This window comes from Neopelma chrysocephalum, unplaced genomic scaffold (assembly GCF_003984885.1).
Source record: "Neopelma chrysocephalum unplaced genomic scaffold, ASM398488v2 Primary Assembly neopelma1_96627, whole genome shotgun sequence".
Taxonomy (NCBI): Eukaryota; Metazoa; Chordata; class Aves; order Passeriformes; family Pipridae; genus Neopelma; species Neopelma chrysocephalum.
In genome coordinates, this window is record NW_020925272.1 from 1 (window position 1) to 23,661 (window position 23,661).

Below are 23,661 nucleotides of genomic sequence, written 5' to 3' on the forward strand. Positions count from 1 at the left end.
GGGGGGGGACAGGGCACTGAGATTTGGGGGATGATGGGAAAGGAGGGGGAGCAGTCAGAAAAGTGGGGAAAGGGGAGGGTGGGACCCCCAAACTGAGCATGAAGGGGCTGGGAAGTAGGTGGATGATGTGGAAGAGGTGGGAGGGGAAGGGAAAAGTGGACGTTGGGACCCTTAAATTGATCGGGGGGGGGCTGGGGATTGTGAGGACCCTGGAAAAGTAGAAGGAACAAGGAGAAGGGTGGAAAACAGGGGGTGGTCTGGTGGGTCCAACTGGTGGGACCATGGGGGTCTTTGGGCACAGGGGGGTTGGCAAAGGGAGGTGGCCTCCCTGAGCTCCCAACTACCTGTGGGGTGCTGGGGGCTGCTGGATCCAATCTCAGCCTTGGATTAGGCCAACACATTAAGTTTAGAGGAATTACAGAGCTGTGACTGAACCACTTTTGTCCTCCAGGTTTTAATGATGGCAAATCAGACCTACTGATAGAAATTAATTTATTTAGGGTTCCAAATGATCAGACAAAAGATCTTCATCAGAATTATTTACTGCACAACAGAAACACTAAAACTACCAGGAGTACAGGATAAGATAGGACAGTGCTCTACACTAAAGCAATTGTTGAAGCAATTCTACTCAAGCTGGCACAAAAGCAAGAATTCTTAATTAGAGATGGATGGAACTCCCTGAGACCAAGGCTGGTGGGGAGATCTCTGCTCTCAACCTCCAGGACTGACCTTGGGGGGTCCCCAGCCAAGGCAGGAATCTCCACACACCCCCTCAAAAAGGGTTCTGTTGGAAAAACCTGCCCCTGTGAAAGGGGACTGGCCCTTTGTGGTCGGAAGGGATGGACTGACAGTCACTGGACTCCAGGGGTTGCCTCACCATCAGGGGGTTCATTTGGGGTGGAAGCAGCAGCCGAAGATCTTCCCGCAGTCGGGGCACTGATAGGGCTTTCCCTTACTTGTGGGTCTGTTGGTGTGAGGTCAGGTAAGAGCTGTGGGTGAAGCTCTTCCCACACTCCCCACACTTGTAGAGCCTCTCCCCGGTGTGGATGCGCCGGTGCCTGACGAGGGTGTCGTTGTGCTTGAAGCCCTTCCCACAGTCGGTGCAGCGGAAGGGCCTCTCATCTGTGTGTGTCTGCTCATGCCTGAGGAGATGTGAGCTGCGCTGAAACCTCTTCCCACATTCCAAGCACTTGTAGGGTCGTTCCCCAGTGTGGATGCGCTGGTGGGTGAGGAGGCTGGAGCTGTCACTGAAGCTCTTCCCACATTCCCCACACGTGTAGGGCCGTTCCCCAGTGTGGATGCGCTGGTGGGTGCAGAGGGTGGAGTTGTCACTGAAGCACTTCCCACATACCCCACATGGGTAGGGTCGTTCCCCAGTGTGGATGCGATGGTGTTTGATCAGGGTGGAGTTCCGGCTGAAGCTCTTTCCACATTCCCCACATGTGTAGGGCCGTTCACCAGTGTGGATGTGCTGGTGTCGGAGCAGGTCTGCTCTTCCTGAAGCTCTTCCCACATTCCAAGCATTTGAAGGGCTTCTTCCTGCTGAGAGGCTGCTCAGGGACCATCAGGTCAGAGCTCTCCCTCAAGCTCCAGCCGCCTTCCCAGCACAGGCTGGCTCTTTCCTCCTCAGAGCACCCTGGGCTGGCTTTGGAGCCCCTCCTGCGGGGGGATCTCCGGCCCTTTTCCTCCCCACTGCCTTCCTGCACCATGGAGCCCTTCAAAACGGCCTCTCCCACCAGCTTCTGCCGGGGTATTTGTCCTCCGGGCTCTCCATCCTCAGCTCGGGGCCTGGGGCAGGAAGCAAGAAGGACAGGGAGGGGATTTGCCTCCGGCCCACAGGGAAGGCCAAGGACATCCCCCCAACTCCGGCCCCGGCAGGACGGCGGCGGCAGCGGGGTTGTCCTGCAGCCGGGGGCCATGCTGGGCTGCCAGAGCCAGCACAACACCAAAACAAAGGGCCACTGACTTCCTCCTCACCTGCCTGGGGGGCCCGCGGCATCTTCCTCTTCCTCGCAGCCTCCTCCTCCATCCGCCCAAGCTTTGGGAAGGACAAATCCTGATGGGGGGGAAACAAGGGCTGAACGAGTTGGCTTGGGGGTTCCTCCTGCCCAAGTCCCTCTCTAGAACTCACCGGGCATCCTGTGCCCATAAAAACCTCCAAAACACCAAGATTGAGCCCAGAAAAACCCAAACCACCCAGATTCAGGAAAAAAAAACCCCTCAGAAATAGCGAGATGAACCTCCACCCCTCAAAAGGCAAAAAGTTGAGATTTAGCCAAAAAATACTCCCAAATATGAAGATTCAGCATTAAAAAATCTCTCCCAGAAGTTCCCCATCTCTGGTCTCTCCGCTCTGGGGTTCTGAGGGTTTCCCCTGTCTGGGATGCTGGGGGTCCCACTTAGGGATGCTGGGAGTGTTGGGGGTCCCAAAAGTCCCTTCTCCTCTGACTCTCGCCTTCGAGCTGCTGCGTTCTCAGACATTCCCCATCTCCACGTTCTCTACTTTCTTTTCCTGGGGATCCCAGGGGTCCCCAATGTCCAGGCTTCCCCTGCTTGGGAAGGGGGAACTCGTCCCAAATATCCAGGAGGGAGTGCGGAGGGTCGTGACATACTCGGGCTGCCAGCACAGATTTCCCTGCAAAGTCTGCAGTGAGTCAAGCTCTGGAGAGGAGATTGTGCCCCATGGATGGGATTGAAGAGGCTCCCTCAGGTCCCCAGCATCAATCAGCAACCAGGAATAGACACAAAAGGTCCCCCCAAAGATTTCGGGGGGAGTGTCCTGTAGGGAGGGGACAGTGTCACCCCACCAGGGCAGGGCTGCCAAGTGGGAGGCTGCTCCAGGGCTCTGCAAGAGGCCTCATGCTCTGCTCGGCCCCAGGACTGGCTGGTCCCAACACCCCCGGCTGCCCCCGGCCCTGGGCAGCTCTGCTGCCACAGGCTGTGCCCTCACCGTGGCCCTGCCCGTGGTCCTGTCCCTTGGTGCTCTCTCTGCCAGCTGAGTGTGGGGCACACGGGCTGGGGGTCCCTCCCGCACCCCCTGGGCAGCCGGCGTTGGCTGGGGGGATGTGAGGGCTGGGCCTGCTCAGCACAGCCCCGGCCTCGTGCCCAGCGCCTCTTTCCTGCCCCACACAAGAGCTTCCCAGCCCCCCCAGGGCTCCCCTGCTGCTGCCTCTGCTCCTGGCCCTGCCTTTGCTGCTCCCTTGGCTGGGGCAGTGGCTGCAGGGGGGGGATGGCAGCAGCTTCAGCTCCACGGCAGTTCCTGGGGGGAGCTCAGCCCGGGTGGGACGGGCAGGGACCTGATGGGGATGGACAGGGGCCCAGCAGGGACAGTCAGGGTCTGCAGGGGAAGGCACAGGGACAACCTGGCCCTTACACTGCCATTGCTGTCTCTGCTCCTCCTTGCAGGCTCCATGACCAGGCAGAGTTTGTGTTCCTCAGCAGCACCTCTGCCTTGTACTTATTCTCAGCCTCACCTCAGGGACAGCTCTGGGCTCACCTCTGCACCACTTCTCAGCCTCACCTCAGGGCCTGGGCTCAAGGACAGGAACCTGCCGGGAGGGGACATCATGTGCAAGCTGAGGGTTGCCTGCTTGCACTGGGCTCTGGGCTTCTTTCTCCTTCTAGAACTATCCCAGAACTCAGCCTGCTTTTCTAACACCACACATTTACACACTAACCCTGCAGATATATATGGACAGAGCCTCAAGCATGTGCTGCCATAGGAATGGCAATCAGAGAATCACAGAATCAGTCGGGTTGGAAAAGACCTCCAAGATCATCAAGTCCAACCCTTGATCCAACCCTGCCGTGCTTCCCAGACCATGGCACTGAGGCCACATCCACTCTCACCTTCAACACCTCCAGGGACGCTGACTCCACCCCCTCCCTGCCCAGCCCATTCCAAGGCCTCATTACTCTCTCAGCAAAAAATTGCTTCCTAATATCCAACCTAAACCTCCCCTGGCACAGCTCAAGACCCAGCCCTCTTGTCCTACTGCTGCTTCCTGGCAGAACAGTCCCACTCCCACCTGGTTAAAACCACCTGGCAGGGACTTGCAGAGAGTGATGATTCATCCTGGGGACCTGAGAGACCCTCTGCAATCCCATCCATGGGGCACAATCTCCTCTGCAGAGCTTGACTCACTGCAGACTTTGCAGGGAAATCTCTGTTCGCAGCTGCATCCTGAGCCCAAGGTCAAGTTGTATCCCCAAGTGCTGATCCAATGGGTGCCTTGGGATTGGAGTCTGGGCTGCCAAACAGCAGGAGCTGTATGGCCAAGGGACAAACTCTGTGATCCCTGTCAGTGTCCTTCAGGGAAATTGGGAGGAGGAAATGAAGAAACTGGTTTGGAACTAAAGCCACATTAAACTGGGAAAAACCTCCTTCCATGGAAATAAAACTTAGACAGTTTTCCTGGGCTGAACAAGTTCATTCAGGGATGAAGGACTGGGACTTCTGTGGACACTTGTGCTGGTTTCTTTGGACACTTGTGTTCCTTCAGAGAGCCCCTGGAAACACTCTGCTGTTCACTCCCAGGGCCACCAGTGCCTGGGTCCTGTCTGCAGCAGCAGACTGCAGTGGGACGGGAGAAATGCTTTTCTGAGCCTCTGGGCTGGACACAGGCACAGCCTGACCCTGAACCCAAGGGAAACAAAGACAAATTCCACGGCTTTAGCTGGAGCAAGGGTGGGGGGGTTTCCTGAGGGCAGCACTACACCAGACTTCTGTGTGTGTGTGTGAGACAGGCAGAAGCACAAATGCCTGCACAGCCCAGAGCAGTCAGTGTGGTGCTGGGCTTGCTGCTGCAGAGACCCCCAGGGAACAAACACAGGCAACAGTTTGGGTTTATTCCTTGCTCTGTGTCAGTGGAATAGAATGTTCCACAGGAGCTCTGTCCCCCTCTGTGGCACCAGGTGGCTCAAAGCTGAAGAGAGGGGGGGGGTCAAGTGCAAGTTCCCTTCTGAAGTGTGTGTCCCCAAGGAGGACACTTGCCTTATCATTGCTTATTATTTGTAATATCTTATAGATCTATCATACAATACCTTAGGATGCATTCTATAGAATATGTGCCATATATATGATACAGAATATATCTGATTATTGCTTTATCTGTCTGTCCAGACAGATATTGTGTATGCAAAGAGATTGTATTTGAGGGATATGTTCCTCTCAATACCCTGTTAGCTCCACTCCCAAGGCAGCAAATTCCTGAAGCCCCCACTTCTGTGCCCTGCAGGTTTTGGCAGATTTGCAAGAGCAGGGGAATCATTCCCTGCAGCCCCTTTGCACTGTAGGAAATGGGAGCACTGTGCACATCCTGCTGCCTCCAGATTCCATTCTGGGGGTGGGAACGACCCTGTGGGGAGCAAACAAATGCCTAGTTCTGCAGGAGCTGCAGATGCTCAAGGGCAGCAGGACCAAGTCAGGGGTCTGGGGGGGCCTGGTAGAGCTGGGGAGGGGCTTTGGGGATTGGGGATACAGACCAGGACAGACCAGTACCTCCTCACTGCTCCCCAGATCTCTCCTGGAGATGGGCCACATTGTCGTGGGACACCTGAGTCCCCCCAGTGCCCTCCCAGTACAGCCCAGTGCCCCCAGTACAGCCCACTGTGTTCTTGTCCCAGGGTGCCGGGTGACCCCTTTTAAGGAGGGTTGGAAGGGATTTGAGCGGGGGGCTGGGAGAGATTTGAAGGGACCTGGGGGGGTTGCATAGGGGTTTGGGGGTCTTTGGGTGAGTTAAAACAGGTTTTGGGGGCATTGGGGCATCAAAGGGATCTGTGGGGGGGAGGGGATTAAAGGGAAAATGGAGGTTAGGGGATATTGGGGGGGGGTTAAAGGGGCCTGGGGGGGGAGAGGAGGGGCTGCACCAGGAGCAGGTGAATCCTGAGACCCCCCTGGTGTCCCCAAGATCCTCTTGGTGTCCCCAGTTCCTCCCTTGACACCCCGAGACCCCCCTGGTGTCTACAATGTCCCCAGGGCCTCTCCATGGCTCCAATTCCCCCCTTGGCACCCCCAATTCCACTGTACCCAAACCCATCCCCACTGTCCCCAAACCCCTGATGTCCCCAACCCTCCATCTCACTCCAGGAGCCCCCCCGGACCCTCTGACCACAAAAATGCCCCCTCCCGCATGCTCACAGAAAGGCCAAGGGCATCTGGGGACATATTGGGGACAGTTGGGGGGCTTTGGGGGGCACTGGGTGATTACTGAGGGATACTGGGACACACTGAGGGGAACCAGAGGGCACTGGGAGGGACTGGGGGGTTACTGGGGGATTACCAGGACACATGGGGGGACACCGGGAGGTTACTGGGCCATACTGGGGGTTACTGGGTGATCACTGGAGTATCACTGGGCCATACTTGGGGGCAGTGGGAGGTCACTGGGAGACACTGTGTGGTTACCGAGGGGGTTACTGGGCTATACTGACAATGACTGGGAGGTCTTTGGGATATACTGGGGGCACTGGGATCCCCTTACCCGGATGTGGTACATCTCCCCCACAGATTTTGGGGGGCATCACTAGGACCACTTGGGGCTGGGGACCCCCTGAACCCCACTGCTGGGCTTTAGGAGACCCCCCAAAAACCCCTCACAACCTCCTGAATCCCCCCCTCGACCCATCGAAACCTCCTCAAGGTCCCCTCAAATCCCCTCAGAGGCCTTATCCCTCCCCAGCACCCCCTAAACCCTCTCAGTGTCCCGCAAAACCCACCTGGGAACCCCCAAGCCCATTCAGGGACCCCCCAGTCCCCCTCACGGACCCTCAAAACCGTCTGGGACCCCTTAAGCCCCCTAGAGACCCCAAAACTGCCGAAAAGGTCCCCGCAAAGCCCCCCAGGACCCCCAAACCTCCTCCGAGACCCCCAAAGCCCACCTAGGACACCCCAAATCTCCTCAGAAACTAAAATTCTGCTCGGAGACCCCCAAACCCCTTCAGGGACCTTTAACTTCCCCCCGAGTTCTTTCAGGGACCCTCAAAAACTCCTCGGAAACCCCCGAACTCCTCCGCTAAGCCTCCACGAGACCTCCAGCCCTTCCACCCACAGCCGCGCTCCCCGCAGTCCCGAGGGGATCCCCCGAGCCCCGCTCTTACCGAAGCCCCCGCCAGCTCACACAATTCAGCGCAGCGACCGCCACCCCCTCCCCTGCCGCTTTCCCGCAGCCAACATGGCGCTGGCTCTGCCCGCCCTCCGCCTGAGAGACCCCCCCGCGCGGGGCGGGGGCGGGGCTGGGGGCGGGCGGAGGCCGTGTCCGCGCGCTGATTGGCTGCGGGGCGGGTCAGTGAAGGCGGTGCGCGCGCAGAGCGAGCGCCATGTTGGCTGCCGGGAATCCGTGATGGTGGCGGGGTCTGCCTTGAGCTGTGAGTCCTGGCGGGGGGGGGGGGGGGGCGGCGAGAGCGGAGCTCTGGGGATCCCCTCGGGGGCTGCGGGGAGCGCGGCTGTGGGTTGGAGGGCTCGGGAGGGTTTAGCGGAGGTGTTCGGGGGTTTCCGGGGACGTTTCGAGGGGTCCCTGAGGGGGTTCGGAGTCCTGAGGGAATCACGGGAGAAATTAAAGGTCCCTGAAGGGGTTTGGGAGGCTCTGAGGGCGGTTTGGTTTCTGAGGAGATTTGGGGTGTCCCAGGTGGGCTTTGGGGGTCTGTGAGGAGCTTTGGGGGTCTTGGGGGGCTTTGCGGGGACCTTTTCGGCAGTTTTGGGGTCTCTAGGGGGTTTAAGGGGTCCCAGATGGTTTTGAGGGTCCGTGAGGGGGATTGGGGGGTCCCTGAATGGGCTTGGGAGTTCCCAGGTGGGTTTTGCGGGTCACTGAGAGGATTTAGGGGGTGCTGGGGAGGGATGAGGTCTCTGAGGGGATTGGAGGGGACCTTGAGGAGGTTTCGATGGGTCGAGCGGTGGATTTCTGAGGGGATTTCAGGGGTTTTGAAGGGATTTTAGGGGGTTCCCTAAAGTCCAGCAGTGGGGTTCATGGGGTCCCCCAGCCCCCAGGGGAGGGGTCCTAGTGATGCCCCCCAAAATCCGGGGGGAGAGATATATTACATCAGGGTAAGGGGATCTGAGTGCCCCCAGTATATCCCAATGACCTCCCAGTGACCCTGAATATGGCCCAGTAACCCTCTCAGTAACCACTCAGTGTGTCCCAGTGACCTCCCACTGCCCCCCAGTATGGCCCAGTGATCCTGCAGTGAGCACCCAGTAACCCCCAGTGTGGCCCAGTAACCTCCCGGTGTCCCCCCATGTGTCCTGGTAATCCCCCAGTAACTCCCCAGTTCTCTGCCAGTGCCCCCCAGTGTGCCCCAGTTCACCTCCAGTCCCTCCCAGTGCCTTTCTAGTGTCCCTCAGTAACTCCCCAGTCCCTCCCAGTGCCTCCTGGTTCCCCCCAGTGTGTCCCAGTATCCCCCAGTAATCCCCCAGTGCCCCCCAACTGTCCCCAGATGCCCTTGGCCTTTCTGTGAGTGTGTGTGGGGGGCATTTTTGTGGTCAGAGGGTCCGGGGGGGGGTTCTGGGGTGAAATGGAGGGTTGGGGACATCAGGGATGGGGAGTGGGGACAGTGGGGAGGGGTTTGGGTACAGTGGACTTGGGGGTGCCAAGGGGGGAATTGGAGCCATGGAGAGGCCCTGGGGACATTGGAGACACCAGAGGGGGTCTCAGGGTGTCAAGGGGGGAACTGGGGACACCAAGAGGGTCTTGGGGACACCGGGGGGGGGGTGTGTGTCAGGAGTCACCTGCTCTTGGTGCAGCCCCTCCTCTCCCCCCCAGGCCCATTTAACCCCTCCCAAATATCCCCTAACCCCCATTTTCCCTTTAATCCCCTTCCCTCACAGATCCCTTTGATGCCCCAATGCCCCCAAAACCTGTTTTAACTCCCCCAAATACACCCAAAGCCCTCCAACCCCCCCCCAAATCCCCATGCAACCCCCCCAGATCCATTCAAATCTCTCCCAGCCTCCCCCTCAAATCCCTTCCAACCCCCCCCAAAGAGGGATCACCCGGCACCCTGGGACAGGAGCACAGTGGGCTGTACTGGGGGCACTGGGCTGTACTGGGAGGGCACTGGGGGGGCTCAGGTGTCCAAGGACAACGTGTCCCAGTTCCAGGAGAGATCTGGGCAGCAGTGAGGAGGTACTGGTCTGTCCTGGTCTGTCCTGGTCTGTACCCCCAATCCCCAAAGCCCCTCCCCAGCTCCCCCAGGACCCTCCCAGACCCCAAAGCCCTCTAGATCCCCCCAGGCCCCTGACTTGTTCCTGCTGCCCTTGAGCATCTGCAGCTCCTGCAGAACCAGGCATTTGTTTGCTCCCCACAGGGTCGTTCCCACCCCCAGAATGGAATCTGGAGGCAGCAGGATGTGCACAGTGCTCCCATTTCCTACAGTGCAAAGGGGCTGCAGGGAATGATTCCCCTGCTCTTGCAAATCTGCCAAAACCTGCAGGGCACAGAAGTGGGAGCTTCAGGAATTTGCTGCCTTGGGAGTGGAGCTAACAGGGTATTGAGAGGAACATATCCCTCAAATACAATCTCTTTGCATACACAATATCTGTCTGGACAGGCAGATAAAGCAATAATCAGATATATTCTGTATCATATATATGGCACATATTCTATAGAATCCATCTTTAGCTGTTGTATGATATATCTGTAAGACATTACAAATCATAAGCAATAATAAGGCAAGTGTCCTCCTTAGGGACACACACTTCAGAAGGGAACTTGCACTTGACCCCCTCTCTTCTGCTTTGAGCCACCTGGTGCCACAGAGGGGGACAGAGCTCCTGTGGAACATTCTATTCCACTGACACAGAGCAAGGAATAAACCCAAACTATTGCCTGCGTTTGTTCCCTGGGGGTCTCTGCAGCAGCAAGCCCAGCACCACACTGACTGCTCTGGGCTGTGCAGGCATTTGTGCTTCTGCCTGTCTCACACACACACACAAAAGTCTGGTGTAGTGCTGCCCTCAGGAAACCCCCCCAACCTTAAATTGAGTCCCCATCATGTAGTCATGAAAGAAGTTGTCAGTGAATTTTCCAGAACGCATAAAAAATAGAAGAGCTCACAGTTATACCCAAATACAGGTAATTACTGTTTTGACCACACATTCCAGATTAATTTGGTGCAGTGATAATAAAAATCACAAATCCACATAACGCTGTGCAAGAGAACACAGATTGACCAAGTGAGGTCCTACATTAACAGAGATAAATTCGAGAAGGTCAGCAGTGCACTGTTTTACTCCTGCTAACACTTGTGGACTGTCTGACTTCATGTACAGGATGGACGTCCCTGTGCCCCTGGGGCTGCCAGTGCCATGGTGGGCAGCAGGAACCACAGAGGATGGTGCCAGTGAGGCCAAGAGCCACAGCCACAGATTGGCTTCTGTGTCTGGGCCAGCAGAATGGATTCTGTCATTCCATTGGCACAACCCATTGCAGCTCAACAATTTCAGTGTCTGATTGCCCAGGATCCTCTCACACTAAACTTCACAGACCAGCCTTTGGCACTGGTAGGCAAAAAGTTGCCTTTAATCCTTGCAAACATGGAAACCACACATCCCAGGATACTGGCACAGCACAGCAGAGGAGTCCAGTTGTCAGAAATGATGGCAGGGGAGAAGAAGTAGAATGAGGAAGGATTTGCAAACCAAAGCACAGGGGTAATGATGCAGGCCTGAAGTCCAGTGATTTCATATTTATTCTCTACACTGAAAATAGGAAGAAAAAAATTGAGTTTTAAGGGACACTACATTAATACAGCTTTTGATTAATATATAACAATTCAATCAGGTGCTCATGAAATGACTTTGCTCTCCTCATCCTACCAATTAAACATCTTATTTTTGGTTTAATCTTCATAATTTGGAGTATATTTTGGCTGAACCTTAACTTTTTTCAGTTTTGGGGGGAGGGTTCATCTCTCTTTTTCTGAGGGTATTTTTGCCTGAACCTCGTTGGGTTTTTTCTGGGCTGAATCTTGGTGTTTTGGAGGTTTTTATGGCCACAGGATGCCCGGTGAGTTCTAGAGATGGACTTGGGCAGGAGGAACCCCCAAGCCAACGTGCTCAGCCCTTATTTTCCCCCCCATCAGGATTTCTCCTTCCCAAAGCTTGGGTGGATGGAGGAGGAGGCTGTGAGGAAGAGGAAGATGCTGTGGGCCTCTCAGACAGGTGAGGAGGAAGTCAGTGGCCCTTTCGGCGGGTGTTGTGCTGGCTCTGGCAGCCGAGCATGGCCCCGGCTGCAGGACAACCCCGCTGCCACCGCCGTCCTGCCGGGGCCAGAGTTGGGGGGATGTCCTTGGCCTTCCCTGTGGGCCGGAGGCAAATCCTCTCCCTGTCCTTGCTTCCTGCCCCAGGCCCCGAGCTGAGGACGGAGAGCCCGGAGGACAAATCCCCCCATGAGACCCTGGTGGGAGAGGCCGTTTTGAAGGGCTCCATGGTGCAGGAAGGCAGCGGGGAGGAAAAGGGCCGGAGATCCCCCCACAGGAGGGGCTCCAAAGCCAGCCCAGGGTGCTCTGAGGAGGAAAGAGCCAGCCTGTGCCGGGAAGGCGACTGGAGCTTGAGGGAGAGCTCTGAGCTGGTAGTCCCTGAGCAGCCTCCCAGCAGGGAGAAGCCCTTCAAATGCTTGGAATGTGGGAAGAGCTTCAGGAAGAGCACCGAACTAATCCGACACCAGCACATCCACACTGGTGAACGTCCCTACACGTGTGGGGAATGTGGGAAGAGCTTCAGTGACAGCTCCGACCTCTGCAAACACCAGCGCATCCACACTGGGGAACGGCCCTACAGGTGCTTGGAATGTGAGAAGAGGTTTCAGACCAGCTCACATCTCCTCAGGCATGAGCAGACGCACACGGATGAGAGGCCCTTCCGCTGCACCGACTGCAGGAAGGGCTTCAAGCACAACTCCACCCTTGTCACCCACCGGCGCATCCACACCGGGGAGAGGCCCTACAAGTGTGGGGAGTGTGGGAAAAGCTTCACCAACAGCTCTAAGTTGACCAGACACCAACAGATCCACCGGTGAGGGAAGCCCTACCAGGGCCCTGACTGTGGGAAGAACTTCGGCCACTACTTCCACCCGAATGAAACCCCTGATGGTGAGGCAACCCCTGGAGTCCAGTGACCGTCAGTCCATTCCTTTTGACCACAGAGGGCCAGTCCCCTTTCCCAGTGGCAGGTTCTTCCAACTGAACCCTTCTTGGGGGGTGTGTGGAGATTCCTGCCTTTACTGGGGACCCCCCAAGGTCACTGCTGGAGGTTGAGAGCAGAGATCTCCCCATGAGCGTTGGTCTGGGGGAGTTCCATCCATCTCTAATTAAGAATTATTACTTTTGTGCCAGCTTGAGTAGAATTGCTTCAACAATTGCTTTACTGTAGAGCACTTTCCTATCTTATCCTGTACTCCTGGTAGTTTTAGTGTTTCTATTGTGCAGTAAATAATTCTGATGAAGATCTTTTGTCTGATCATTTGGAACCCTAAGTAAATTCATTTCTATCAGTAGATCTTATTTGCTATCATTAAAACCTGGGGGACAAAAGTGGTTCAATCACACCTTTGTAATTCCTCTAAACTGAAAGTGTTGGCATAATCCAAGGCTGAGATTGGATCCAGCAGCCCCCAGCACCCCACAGGAAGTTGAGAACTCAGGGTGGCCGCCCCCATTTCCCAATCTCCCAGTGTCCAAAGACCCCCATGGGACCGTTGGACCTGCCAGACTGCCCTCCCTTTTCCACCCTTCTCCCTGTTCCTTCCACTTTCCCATTCTCCCCTCAATCCCCTATTTCCCCCCCTCGAACAGTTTATGGGTCCCAACCCCCACTTTTTGCCCCCTTTCCTGTGGCTCCTGAAGGAGGAAATGAGGCTGCACACACAGAGTTCCATTGTGGGACTTGTCCGCCCATCTTTCCGGCGTCCCCCTTTCATTTGGGTTCCTTTGGAAACAGTGCCTGGGGTTTGTCTTTTAGTCCACCAGAATTCCCAGCATGGCCCCAAAGCAGTGCCCTGATCCCACACATTCCCGTCCCCTCATGTGCTGACTGTGTTCAGCCACCAGAGAAAAACACAGGCTACCATGCAGAGCGTTCCAAGTGGTTTCCGCTTTGGCAAACAGCACTCTCTGGATGGAAAACACCAGTCAAGGCCAAAACACTCTTTGTTGATCCTGATTAACTGAGAGCAGCAACTCCTACCTCCTTGTTCCCATAAAAATTCTCAGGGTTCCTTTGGTTCAAGGAGGCCCCACATGTCCCAATGGCCCCTTCATTCCATGAGCTTCCACAGTCTCCAAAGGTTCCTTTAGTTCCATGAGGCCCTACAGTCCCAAAATGCCCTTTGGATTCCAGGAGATTTCCCCTTGTCCCAGGGTCCCTTGTGCTTCAGAAGTAGCTGCAGTGGGACAGTGGCCCCTTGGTTCCGTGAGCTCTGCAGTGTTCCAGGAATCCTTGGGTTCCAGGAGAGCCTGCAGTTTCACAAGGACCACTTGAATCCAGGAGGTTCTGCATGGTCACAATGGCCCCTGGATTCTGGGAGGTTCAGAAGTATCTCAGGGCTCTCTTGGTTCCAGGAGGACAGGCATATCACCAGGACCCCTTGGTTCCAGGAAGCTCGACAGTGTCCCAGAATTCCTTTGATTTCATGAGGTGCTGGATTGTCCCAATGGACTCCATGAATTCCATGAGCCCCCTCAGTGTCACAATGGTCCCTTGGTTCCATGAGTTTCCGCAGCGTCCCAGGGTTCCTTTTGTTCTATGGGGAGCTGCAATGTCACAATGGGCCCTGAATTCCAGGAGTTTTGCCAGGGTTCCAGTGCTGCCTTGATTCCATGAGATTGCCCAGTGTCCCAGGGCTCCTTAGCCTCTTGAAGTCCCTGCACTGTCACAATGGTCCTTAATTCCATGAGGTTCCACCATGTCCTTGCTGGAACATCCATGGTTGTAATGCTGCCCCACCTACAGAGCTACCTCCAGCTCTGGGATCTGGACAGGCTGGATCAAAAAGGCCAAGTGTCAGGGCCTCTCCTTGGGTCCCAACAACCCCCTGGAACGCTCCAGGCTGGGGGCAGAGGGGCTGGAGAGCTGCTCAGCAGGAAGGGACTTGGGGGTGCTGCTTGACAGAGACTGGATATGAGCCAGAGTGTGCCCAGGGGGGCAAGAAGGCCAAGGGCATCGTGGCCTTTGTGGAGAAGAGTGTGGTCAGCAGGAGCAGAGAACTGATTGCCCCTCTGTGCTGGGCACTGCTGAGGCCCCACCTCAAGTGCTGTGTCCAGTTCTGGTCCCTCAGTGCAAAAAGGCCCTTGAGGGGCTGGAGCATGTCCAGAGAAGGGAACGGAGCTGGGGAAGGCTCTGGAAAACCTGTCTGCTGAGGGACGGCTGAGGGAACTGGGCTTGTTGAGTCTGGAGAAGGGGAGGCTCAGGGGGGACCTCATTGCTTTCTACAATGACCTGAAAGGAGGTTTTAGTGGGGTGGGGGTTGGTCTCTTCTGCCAAGGCGATAGTGACAGGAAGAGAGGAAATGACCTTAAGTTGCATCAGGCGAGGCTCAGATTAGATATGAAAGAAACCTTTTTCCACTGAGAGAGTGTTGAGGCATTGGAACAAGTAGCCCAGGGAGGTGGTGGAGTCTCTGGAAGTGTTCAGGTGTGTGGTGGGTTGACCTTGGCTGGACACCAGGTGCCCTCCCAGCCGCTCTATCACTCCCCTTCCCAGTGGGACAGAGGAGAGAGCAAGGTGGAAAAAAAAACAAAACTCATGGGTTGAGATAAGATGGTTTATTTAAAGCAAAAGACAGCAGGGTTTGTTCTCTGCTTCCCATGAGCAGCCATGGTCGGCCACTCCCAAGGAGCAGGGCTTGGGTCCGCGGGACAGTTCCTCAGCAGGCAGCCATTAGACAATGAATGCCCCCCTCCTGCTCCGTGCCTCAGCTTTTAGAGCTGAGCTGACCTCCCATGGTCTGCAATGCCCCTTGGGTCAGTTGGGCTCAGCTGGCCTACTTGGGTCCCCTCCCAGGGTCTTGCCCTCAGCTAAGGAAGGAATGTCCCAGTGTTGGTGCTGTGCTCAGCAGTGGCCAAAACACTGGTGTGTTCTCAACACCCTTCCAGCTGCCAATGCCAAGCACAGCCCTGGGAGGGCTGCTCTGGGGAACTGAACTGCAGCTCAGCCAGACCCAACACAAATATCTATGGCACATATTCTATAGAATCCATCCGTAGCTATCGTATGATATATCAATAAGATATTACAAATAATAAGCAATAATAAGGCAAGTGTCCTCCTTAGAGACACCCCTCCCCCCAAACTATTCCCCTGTGTTTGTTCCCTGGGGGTCTCTGCAGCAGCAAGCACAGCACCACACTGACTGCTCTGGGCTGTGCAGGCATTTGTGGTTCTGCCTGTCTCACACACACACCCAACCTTGTGATGGATCTGGATGTCACTGGATGTGATGTCACAGGAAGGATGTGATGTCACAAGGCAGGTGTGATGTCATAGGGGAGATGTAATGTCACAGGAAGTATGTGATGTCACAGGGACAATATGATGTCATAGGGGAGCTGTGATCTCATGGGGAGGATGTGATGTCGTAGGGGAGGATGTGACGTCCCAGGGATGATCTGATATCACAGGAGAGATGTGATGTCATATGATGGATGTGATGTCATAGAGATGTGATGTCACAGGAAGGATGTGATGTCATAACGGGAGCTATGATGTCACAGAAAAAAATGTGATGTCACAGGGGACCTGTGATGTCACTGGGACATGTGATGTCAGAGGGACGATGTGATGTTACAGGGATGATATGATATCATGGAGAGGTGTGATGTCACGGGTAGGATTTGATGTCATAGGGGAGCTGTGATGTCACAGGAAGGATGTGAGGTCAGGGGAGATGTGATGCCACGGGGAAGATGTGATTTCACACAGGAGGACATGACGTCATAGGGATTATATGATATCACAGGAGAGGTGTGATGTCATATGATGGATGTGACGTCATAGGAGAGATGTGATGTCACAGGGGAGGTGTGATGTGACAGGAGAGGGCGTGATGTCACAGGGATGATATGGTATCACAGGAGAGAATTGATGTCATATGATGGATGTGACATCATAGGGGAGATGTGATGTCACAGGCGAGGACATGACATCCTGGGGATATGAGATCATCGGAGAGGTGTGATGTCATATTTGTGGTTGTGATGTCACAGGGGAGATGTGATGTCCTGGGGAGGTGTGATGTCACAGGAAGGATGTGGTGTCACAGGGAGGATGTGATGTCATATGATGGATGTGACATCATAGGGGATATGCGATGTCACAGGCAAGCTGTGATGTCACGTGGAAATGTGATGTCACAGTAATGATATTATATCAGAGGAGCAATGTGATGTTACAGGAAGGATGTGATGTCACAGGGGAGCTGTGATGCCATGGGGAGGTGTGATGTCGTGGGTGGCGGTGTGATGTCACAGGGGAGGACGTGATGTCACCAGAAGGATGTGATGTCACAGGAAGGATGTGATGTCAGAGAGGAGATGTGATGTCAGAGGAGAGATGTGATGTCACAGAGATGCTATGATATCACAGGACAGATGTTATGTCATATGATGAACGTGAAGTCATAGAGGAGCCTTGATGTCACGAGGATGTGGTTTCATGGGGAGGTGTGATGTCTTGGGGGCTGTGATGTCAGAGGGGCGAACGTGACGTCCCAGGAAGGATGTGATGTCACAGGGATGATATAAGATCACAGGGAGGTGTGATGTCACAAGAAGAATGTGATCTCACAGGGTAGGACGTGACATCCAAGGGATGATAGGAGATCAGAGGGGAGATGTGATTTCACAGGAGAGGTGTGATGCCATGGGGAGGTGTGATGTCGTGGGTGGCAGTGTGATGTCACATGGGAGGACGTGATGTCACCAGAAGGATGTGATTTCACAGGAAGGATGTTATGTCATGTGATAGATGTGACATCATAGGGGATATGCAATGTCACAGGAAGGGTGTGTTTCATAGGGGAGATGTGATGTCACAAGAGGGATGTGATGTCACAGGGGAACTGTGATGTCCTGGGGAGGTGTGATGTCAGAGGGGAGATGTGATGTCACAGGGTGGACATGATGTCGCAGAGATGATATGAGATCACAGGAGACATGCGATGTCATATAATGTATGTGACATGCTAGGGGAGATGCGATGTCACAGGTAGGTGTGATGTCACAGGGGATGATGTGATGTCCCAGGAAGGATGTGATATCAAAGGGATGATATGAGATCAAAGGGAGGTATGATGTCACAAGAAGAATGTGATGTCACAGGGGAGGCCATGACATCCCAGGGATGATATGACATCAGAGGAGAGATGTGATGTCACAGGAAGGATGTGATGTCACAGAGGAGGTGTGATGTCGGAGGGAGGTGTGATGTTGTGTGATGGATGTGACATCATAGGATATATGCGATGTCACAGGAAGGGTGTGTTTCATAGGGGAGATGTGATGTTACAACAAGGATGTGATGTCACAGGCAAACTGTGATGTCACGTGGAGGATGTGATGTCACAGGGATGCTATGATATCACAGGAGAGATGTTATGTCATATGATGAATGTGAATTCATGAAGGAGCCTTGATGTCACAACAAGGATGTGATATCACAGGATAGGTGTGTTGTCACAGGGGAGGATGTGATGTCACAGGAGAGATGTGATCTCACAGGAGAGGTGTGATGTCACAGGAGAGAATGTGATGTCACAGGAGGTGTTATATCATAGAGATTATATGATACACAGGAGAAGTGTGATGTCATACAATGATTGTGACATAATAGGGGAGATGTGATGTCACAATGGAGGTGTGACATAATAGGCGAGATGTGATGTCACAAAGGAGGATGTGACATCCCAGGAAGGATGTGATATCCCAGGAGATCACAGGGATGTGTGATGTCACAAGAAGAATGTCATAGGGAAGATGTCACGTCACAGGATGGATGTAATGTCACAGGAGGAGGATGTGACGTCACAGGGATGATATGATATAACAGGAGAGATGTGATGTCATAAGATGGATGTGACGTCGTAGGGGAGATGTGATGTCACAGGAAGGATGTGATGTCACAGTAGAGGTGTGATGTTGCAACGGAGCTGTGATTTCATATGATGGATGTGACATCATAAGGGAACTGTGAGGTTACGGGGAGGATGTGATGTCACGGGGAGGATGTGATGTCACGGGGGGATGTGACCTCACAGAGATGATATGATACACAGGAGAAATGTGATGTCATAGGATGATTGTGACATAATAGGGGAGATGTGATGTCGAGTTGAAGTGTGACATAATAGGCTAGATGTGATGTCACAGGTAGGTGTGATGTCACAGGGGAGGACGTGACGTCCCAGGAAGGATGTGATATCACAGGGATGATATGAGATCACAGGGAGGTGTGATGTCACAAGAAGAATGTGATCTCACAGGGGAGGACGTGACATCTCAGGGATGATATGACATCAGAGGAGAGATGTGATGTAACAGGAAGGATATGATGTCACAAGGAGCTGTGATGTCATGGGGAGGATGTGATGTCATGGGGAGGTGTGATGTCGTAGGGGGGTGTGATGTCAGGGGAGGCCATGATCTCGCCAGAATGATGTAATGTGACAGGAAGGTTGTCATGTCAGAGGGGAGATATAATGTCACAGGAAGGATGTGATGTCATATGATGGATGTGATATCATGGGGGATATGCGATGTCACAGGAAAGGTGTGTTTCATAGCAAAGATGTGATGTCACAGGAAGGATCTGATGTCACAGGGAGGATGTGATGTCACAGGGATGATATGATATAACAGGAGACATGTGATGTCATATGATGGATGTGACGTGATAGGGGAGATGTGATGTCACAGGCAAGCTCGGGATGTCTCAGGGATGTTATGAGATCAGAGGAGAGATGTGATGTCACAGGAAGGATGTGATGTCACAGGGGAGCTGTGATGTCATGGGGAGGTGTGATGTCATGGGGGTGTGATGTCACGGGGAGGATGTGATGTCATATGATGGATGTGACATCATAGGAGATATGCGATGTCACACCTATCCTGTGATATCATGAAATCCCTGTGATGTCACATCCTCCCCCGTGACATCACATCATCCCTGTGACACCACATGTCCCCTATGACATCACACCTCCCCATGACATCACAGGTCACCTGTGACATCATATTGTCCCTGTGACATACATTCCTTCCTGTGACATCACACCTCCCTTGTGATATCACATCCTTGTTGTCACATCAAGGCTCCTCTATGACGTCAAATCCATCGTATGACATCACATCTCCCCTGTGACATCACATCCAGTGACATCCAGATCCATCACAAGGTTGGGTGTGTGTGTGAGACAGGCAGAACCACAAATGCTGCACAGCCCAGAGCAGTCAGTGTGATGCTGTGCTTGCTGCTGCAGAGACCCCCAGGGAACAAACCCAGGCAATAGTTTTGGGGGGTTTGGGGGGTGTCCCTAAGGAGGACACTTGCCTTATTATTGCTTATTATTTGTAATATCTTACTGATATATCATACGATAGCTACGGATGGATTCTATAGAATATGTGCCATAGATATTTGTGTTGGGTCTGGCTGAGCTGCAGTTCAGTTCCCCACAGCAGCCCTCCCAGAGCTGTGCTTGGCATTGGCAGCTGGAAGGGGGTTGAGAACACACCAGTGTTTTGGCCACTGCTGAGCACAGCACCAACACTGGGACATTCCTTCCTTAGCTGAGGGCAAGGGAGGGGACCCAAGTAGGTCAACTGAGCCCAACTGACCCAAGGGACATTGCAGACCATGGGAGGTCAGCTCAGCTCTGAAAGCTGAGGCACGGAGCAGGAGGGGGGCATTCATTGTCTAATGGCTGCCTGCTGAGGAACCGTCCCGCGGACCCAAGCCCTGCTCCTTGGGAGTGGCTGACCATGGCTGCTCTAGGGAAGCAGAGAACGAACCCTGCTATTGTTCGCTTCTGCGTGCAAAAGCTTTGCTTTGCTTTTTGCTTTAAATGAACTGCCTTATCTCAACCCACCAGTTGTTTTTTTCCCACTTTACTCTCTCCCCTGTCCTGCTGGGAAGGGGAGTGATAGAGCGACAGGGTGGGCACGTGGTGTCCAGCCAAGGTCAACCCACCACACACCTGAACACTTCCAGAGACTCCACCACCTCCCTGGGCTACTTGTTCCAATGCCTCAACACTCTCTCAGTGGAAAAAGGTTTCTTTCATATCTAATATGAACCTTGCCCAATGCAATTTAAGGCCATTCCCTCACAACCTTTCACTATAGCCTTGGCAGAAGAGACCAATCCTGACCCCACTAAAAATCTCCTTTCAGGTCATTGTAGAGAGCAATGAGGTCCCCCCTGAGCCTCCCCTTCTCCAGACTCAACAAGCCCAGTTCCCTCAGCCGTCCCTCAGCAGACAGGTTTTCCAGAGCCTTCCCCAGCTCCGTTCCCTTCTCTGGACATGCTCCAGCCCCTCAAGGGCCTTTTTGCACTGAGGGACCAGAACTGGACACAGCACTTGAGGTGGGGCCTCAGCAGTGCCCAGCACAGAGGGGCAATCAGTTCTCTGCTCCTGCTGACCACACTCTTCTCCACAAAGGCCACGATGCCCTTGGCCTTCTTGCCCCCCTGGGCACACTCTGGCTCATATCCAGTCTCTGTCAAGCAGCACCCCCAAGTCCCTTCCTGCTGAGCAGCTCTCCAGCCCCTCTGCCCCCAGCCTGGAGCGTTCCAGGGGGTTGTTGGGACCCAAGGAGAGGCCCTGACACTTGGCCTTTTTGATCCAGCCTGCCCAGATCCCTCTGCAGAGCCAAAGTCGGGCCACCAGCAGTCCAAGGTGTCAGTTCTGCTGCCCTCCCCTTCCTTCACTCAGAAAGTAAAACTCCATCATTTTGGGGTCTCTGTGCCCAAGACAGTTCCGACCACCACATCCCCCACCAGTCACAGAATCATGGAATGGTTTGGGTGGGAGGGGACCTTAAAGACCAACTTGTTCCAACCCCCTGACACTACACCAGGTTGTTGTGAGACCCATCCAGCCTGGCCTTGAACACTTCCAGGGATGGGGCAGCCAGAACTTCTCTGAGCAACCTGTGCCAGGGCCTCACCACCCTCCCCATAAAGAATTTCTTTTTAATATCCCATCTAACCCTGCCCTCTATCCATGTGAAGCCACTGCCCCTTGTCCTGTCATTCCAGGCCCTTGTCCAAAGTCTCTCTCCATCTTTCTTGTTGGCTCCCTTCAGGCACTGCAAGGCCACAATTAGGTCACCCTAAAGCCTTCTCTTCTCCAGCCTCAACCATCCCAATTCTCTCAGCCTTTCCTCACAGCAGAGCTGCTCCATCCCTCTCATCATCTTGGTGGTCTCCTCTGCACTCACTCCAGCAGGTCCATGTCCTTCCTGTGCTGGGACCCCAGGGCTGGAGGCAGCTCTGCAGGTGGGGCAGCATTACAGCCGTGTGTGTTCCAGCAAGGACACTGTGGAACCTCCTGGAGGAAAGGGGCCATTGTGACACTGTAGGGCCTTGTGGACCCAAAGGAACCCTGGGACACTGTGGAATCTCATGGAATCAAGGGAGCATTGTGACAATGTGAAAACTCATGGAATTAAGAGGCCATTGTGACACTGCAAGGCCTCATGGAACCAAAGGAACCCCAGGAGACTGTGGAAACTCATGGAATCAAGAGGCCATTGTGGTGCTCCAGGGCCTCATGAAATCAAAGGAATCCTGTGACACTGTGGAACCTCATGGAATCAAGGGTTCACTGTGCCATGAAGGGCCTCATGGAACCAAGGGAGCCCTGAGACATTTCGGGACCTCATGGAATCAAGGGGCCATTGTGACACTGAGGAACCTTGGGGACTCAAAGCCCACTGTGACGCTGCAGGGCCTCATGGAACCAAAGGAAGCCTGGGACATTGTGGAACCTCATGGAATCAAGGGGCCATTATGACACTGCAAGGCCTCATGGAGCCAAAGGATTCCTGGGACACTGTGGAATCTCATGGAACCAAGGGGCCACTGAGATATGTGGGGCCTCCTAGAACCAAAGGAGTCCTGAGACATTTTGCAAACCCATGGAATCAAGGGTCCATTATCACACTACAGAGCCTTACGAAGCCAAAAGGACCCTGTGACTCTGTGGAACCTCATGGAATCTAGTGGCCATTCCCACACTGTAAAACCTCATGGATACTGTCAGATTCCCATTATTAAAAGATGCCTCTGCCCAAATTCAGCTGCAAAGGAGACCATGTGCCAAAGTCAGAAGTCCAGGTTTGATTTAACAGTAAACAGGAGGGAGAGAGAGAGAAAGAAAGAGAAAGAGAGAGAAGAAGGGGGTGGTGGGAAGACAGTGAGAGAGAGACAGAGATGAAGTAAATGTATCACACCATGTAGATCCCTGAGGCTCCTGCCGGTCCTTCTTCACCCTGCTCTGCTCGGTGGAGGGCCCCCAAGTTGTGCTTCTGGGGTATCACTTTTATACAGCCCAAGCCCCAGGTATTCAGGGGGGTAGATGCTGTTCCCACAGCTTGGGCTGGCACGTGTACAAGGACTTGCTTCCTTTTCCACAGTTTGCCATGGTGGGAGTTTTGCCCGGTGTGCTTCCAGTCTGCAGGTGGGAATCTTTGCCTGGATGGGTTCCCCAGACTTGCCTTACCAGCCCTGGCTTCCTGTTGGGACTGTCAGCTCTTTCCCACAGTCTGCACAGTGCAGTTCTGTCCTGTGGACTACTTCCAAAGCTTCACCTCCCTTTAGGCCTTGGAATTAAATGCCTTCCTGTTTGCCACCAGTGCTTATGTGTTGTGCACCTTATTGGATTTTCCTGCTTTGACAGTGTTTTGAGACAGTTCATTGTGCCCTTCAAGTCCTTACATGTGCACACACACACCACTCTCACCAGTGTCTGGCCCTCCAAAGAACACAAGACCTGATGATTTGTAGCTCCCACTCCAGTGGCTGGCACTTGGAGCTCCCTCCGTACCCAGAGCTCAGAGCTCCCTTGTCCCAGAAAGTTTAAAGATATTGTGCCTCATTCTGCCAAGACAACCCTTAGAAAAAAGTGTCCCTCTGTGTTTCCTGGGATAAGAGCACTCTATTGTCATCTTCCAAAACCTTGGAGAGGTCCCAGAGATCTCCCAGGAAGGAATTTGGGGCCTCAAGCACATGACCCGTATATAGAAGACTGAGGACAGTAGAGAAGTAGCCTGAGAGATCTGGAAGGGGGGTGTCAGAGCTGGTGGAGCTTTTCTTCCTGGAAGAAAACAGCCTAAGAAAGAACTAGTGCAACCAAGGGCAGCTGGGGGGGCCTAGACTGGTGACAAGAAGTCAGAAATTTCCCTCCAAGGTCAGTGCTGTGGTGCAGTATGTCACAGAAAAGTCTGGATGAACCCAAGGCTTTGTGTGTCCAGGAAGAGCCAGGGAGGATGCAGAGATGTCAGTGCAGGAAGGTGCCAGCCAGGTGGGGCAGCCGGGGGGATGACGACAGCCTGCAGGGAAAGGGGCAGGGCATGGACACCATAGGACAGCCTGGGCTGGAGAGGAGAGAGGGATGGGGAGAATCTGAAAGGCCCTGACAGAGCCACCTTCTGCAGGCCTTTGGCCATGGC

The 23,661-nt window shown here is 54.0% G+C and overlaps 1 protein-coding gene and 1 long non-coding RNA gene across 2 annotated transcripts in view; both read right to left on the minus strand.

Annotated features, from left to right (window-relative positions):
• Positions 1 to 955: 955 nt before the first annotated feature.
• The window catches only part of LOC113981522 (zinc finger protein 501-like), an 81,772-nt gene continuing 59,066 nt past the window's right edge, over positions 956 to 23,661 (minus strand). The window contains exon 4 of the mRNA XM_027708923.1: positions 956 to 1,334. Within this exon, the coding sequence (XP_027564724.1) occupies positions 956 to 1,334 (379 nt within the window). The remainder of the gene's footprint in view (positions 1,335 to 23,661) is intronic.
• LOC113981523 lies at positions 3,355 to 21,141 on the minus strand. Its single transcript, XR_003538447.1, has 3 exons — positions 21,057 to 21,141; positions 12,373 to 12,376; positions 3,355 to 3,365 (listed from the first exon to the last, which is right to left on the minus strand). It is a non-coding gene; the product is annotated as an uncharacterized LOC113981523 (long non-coding RNA).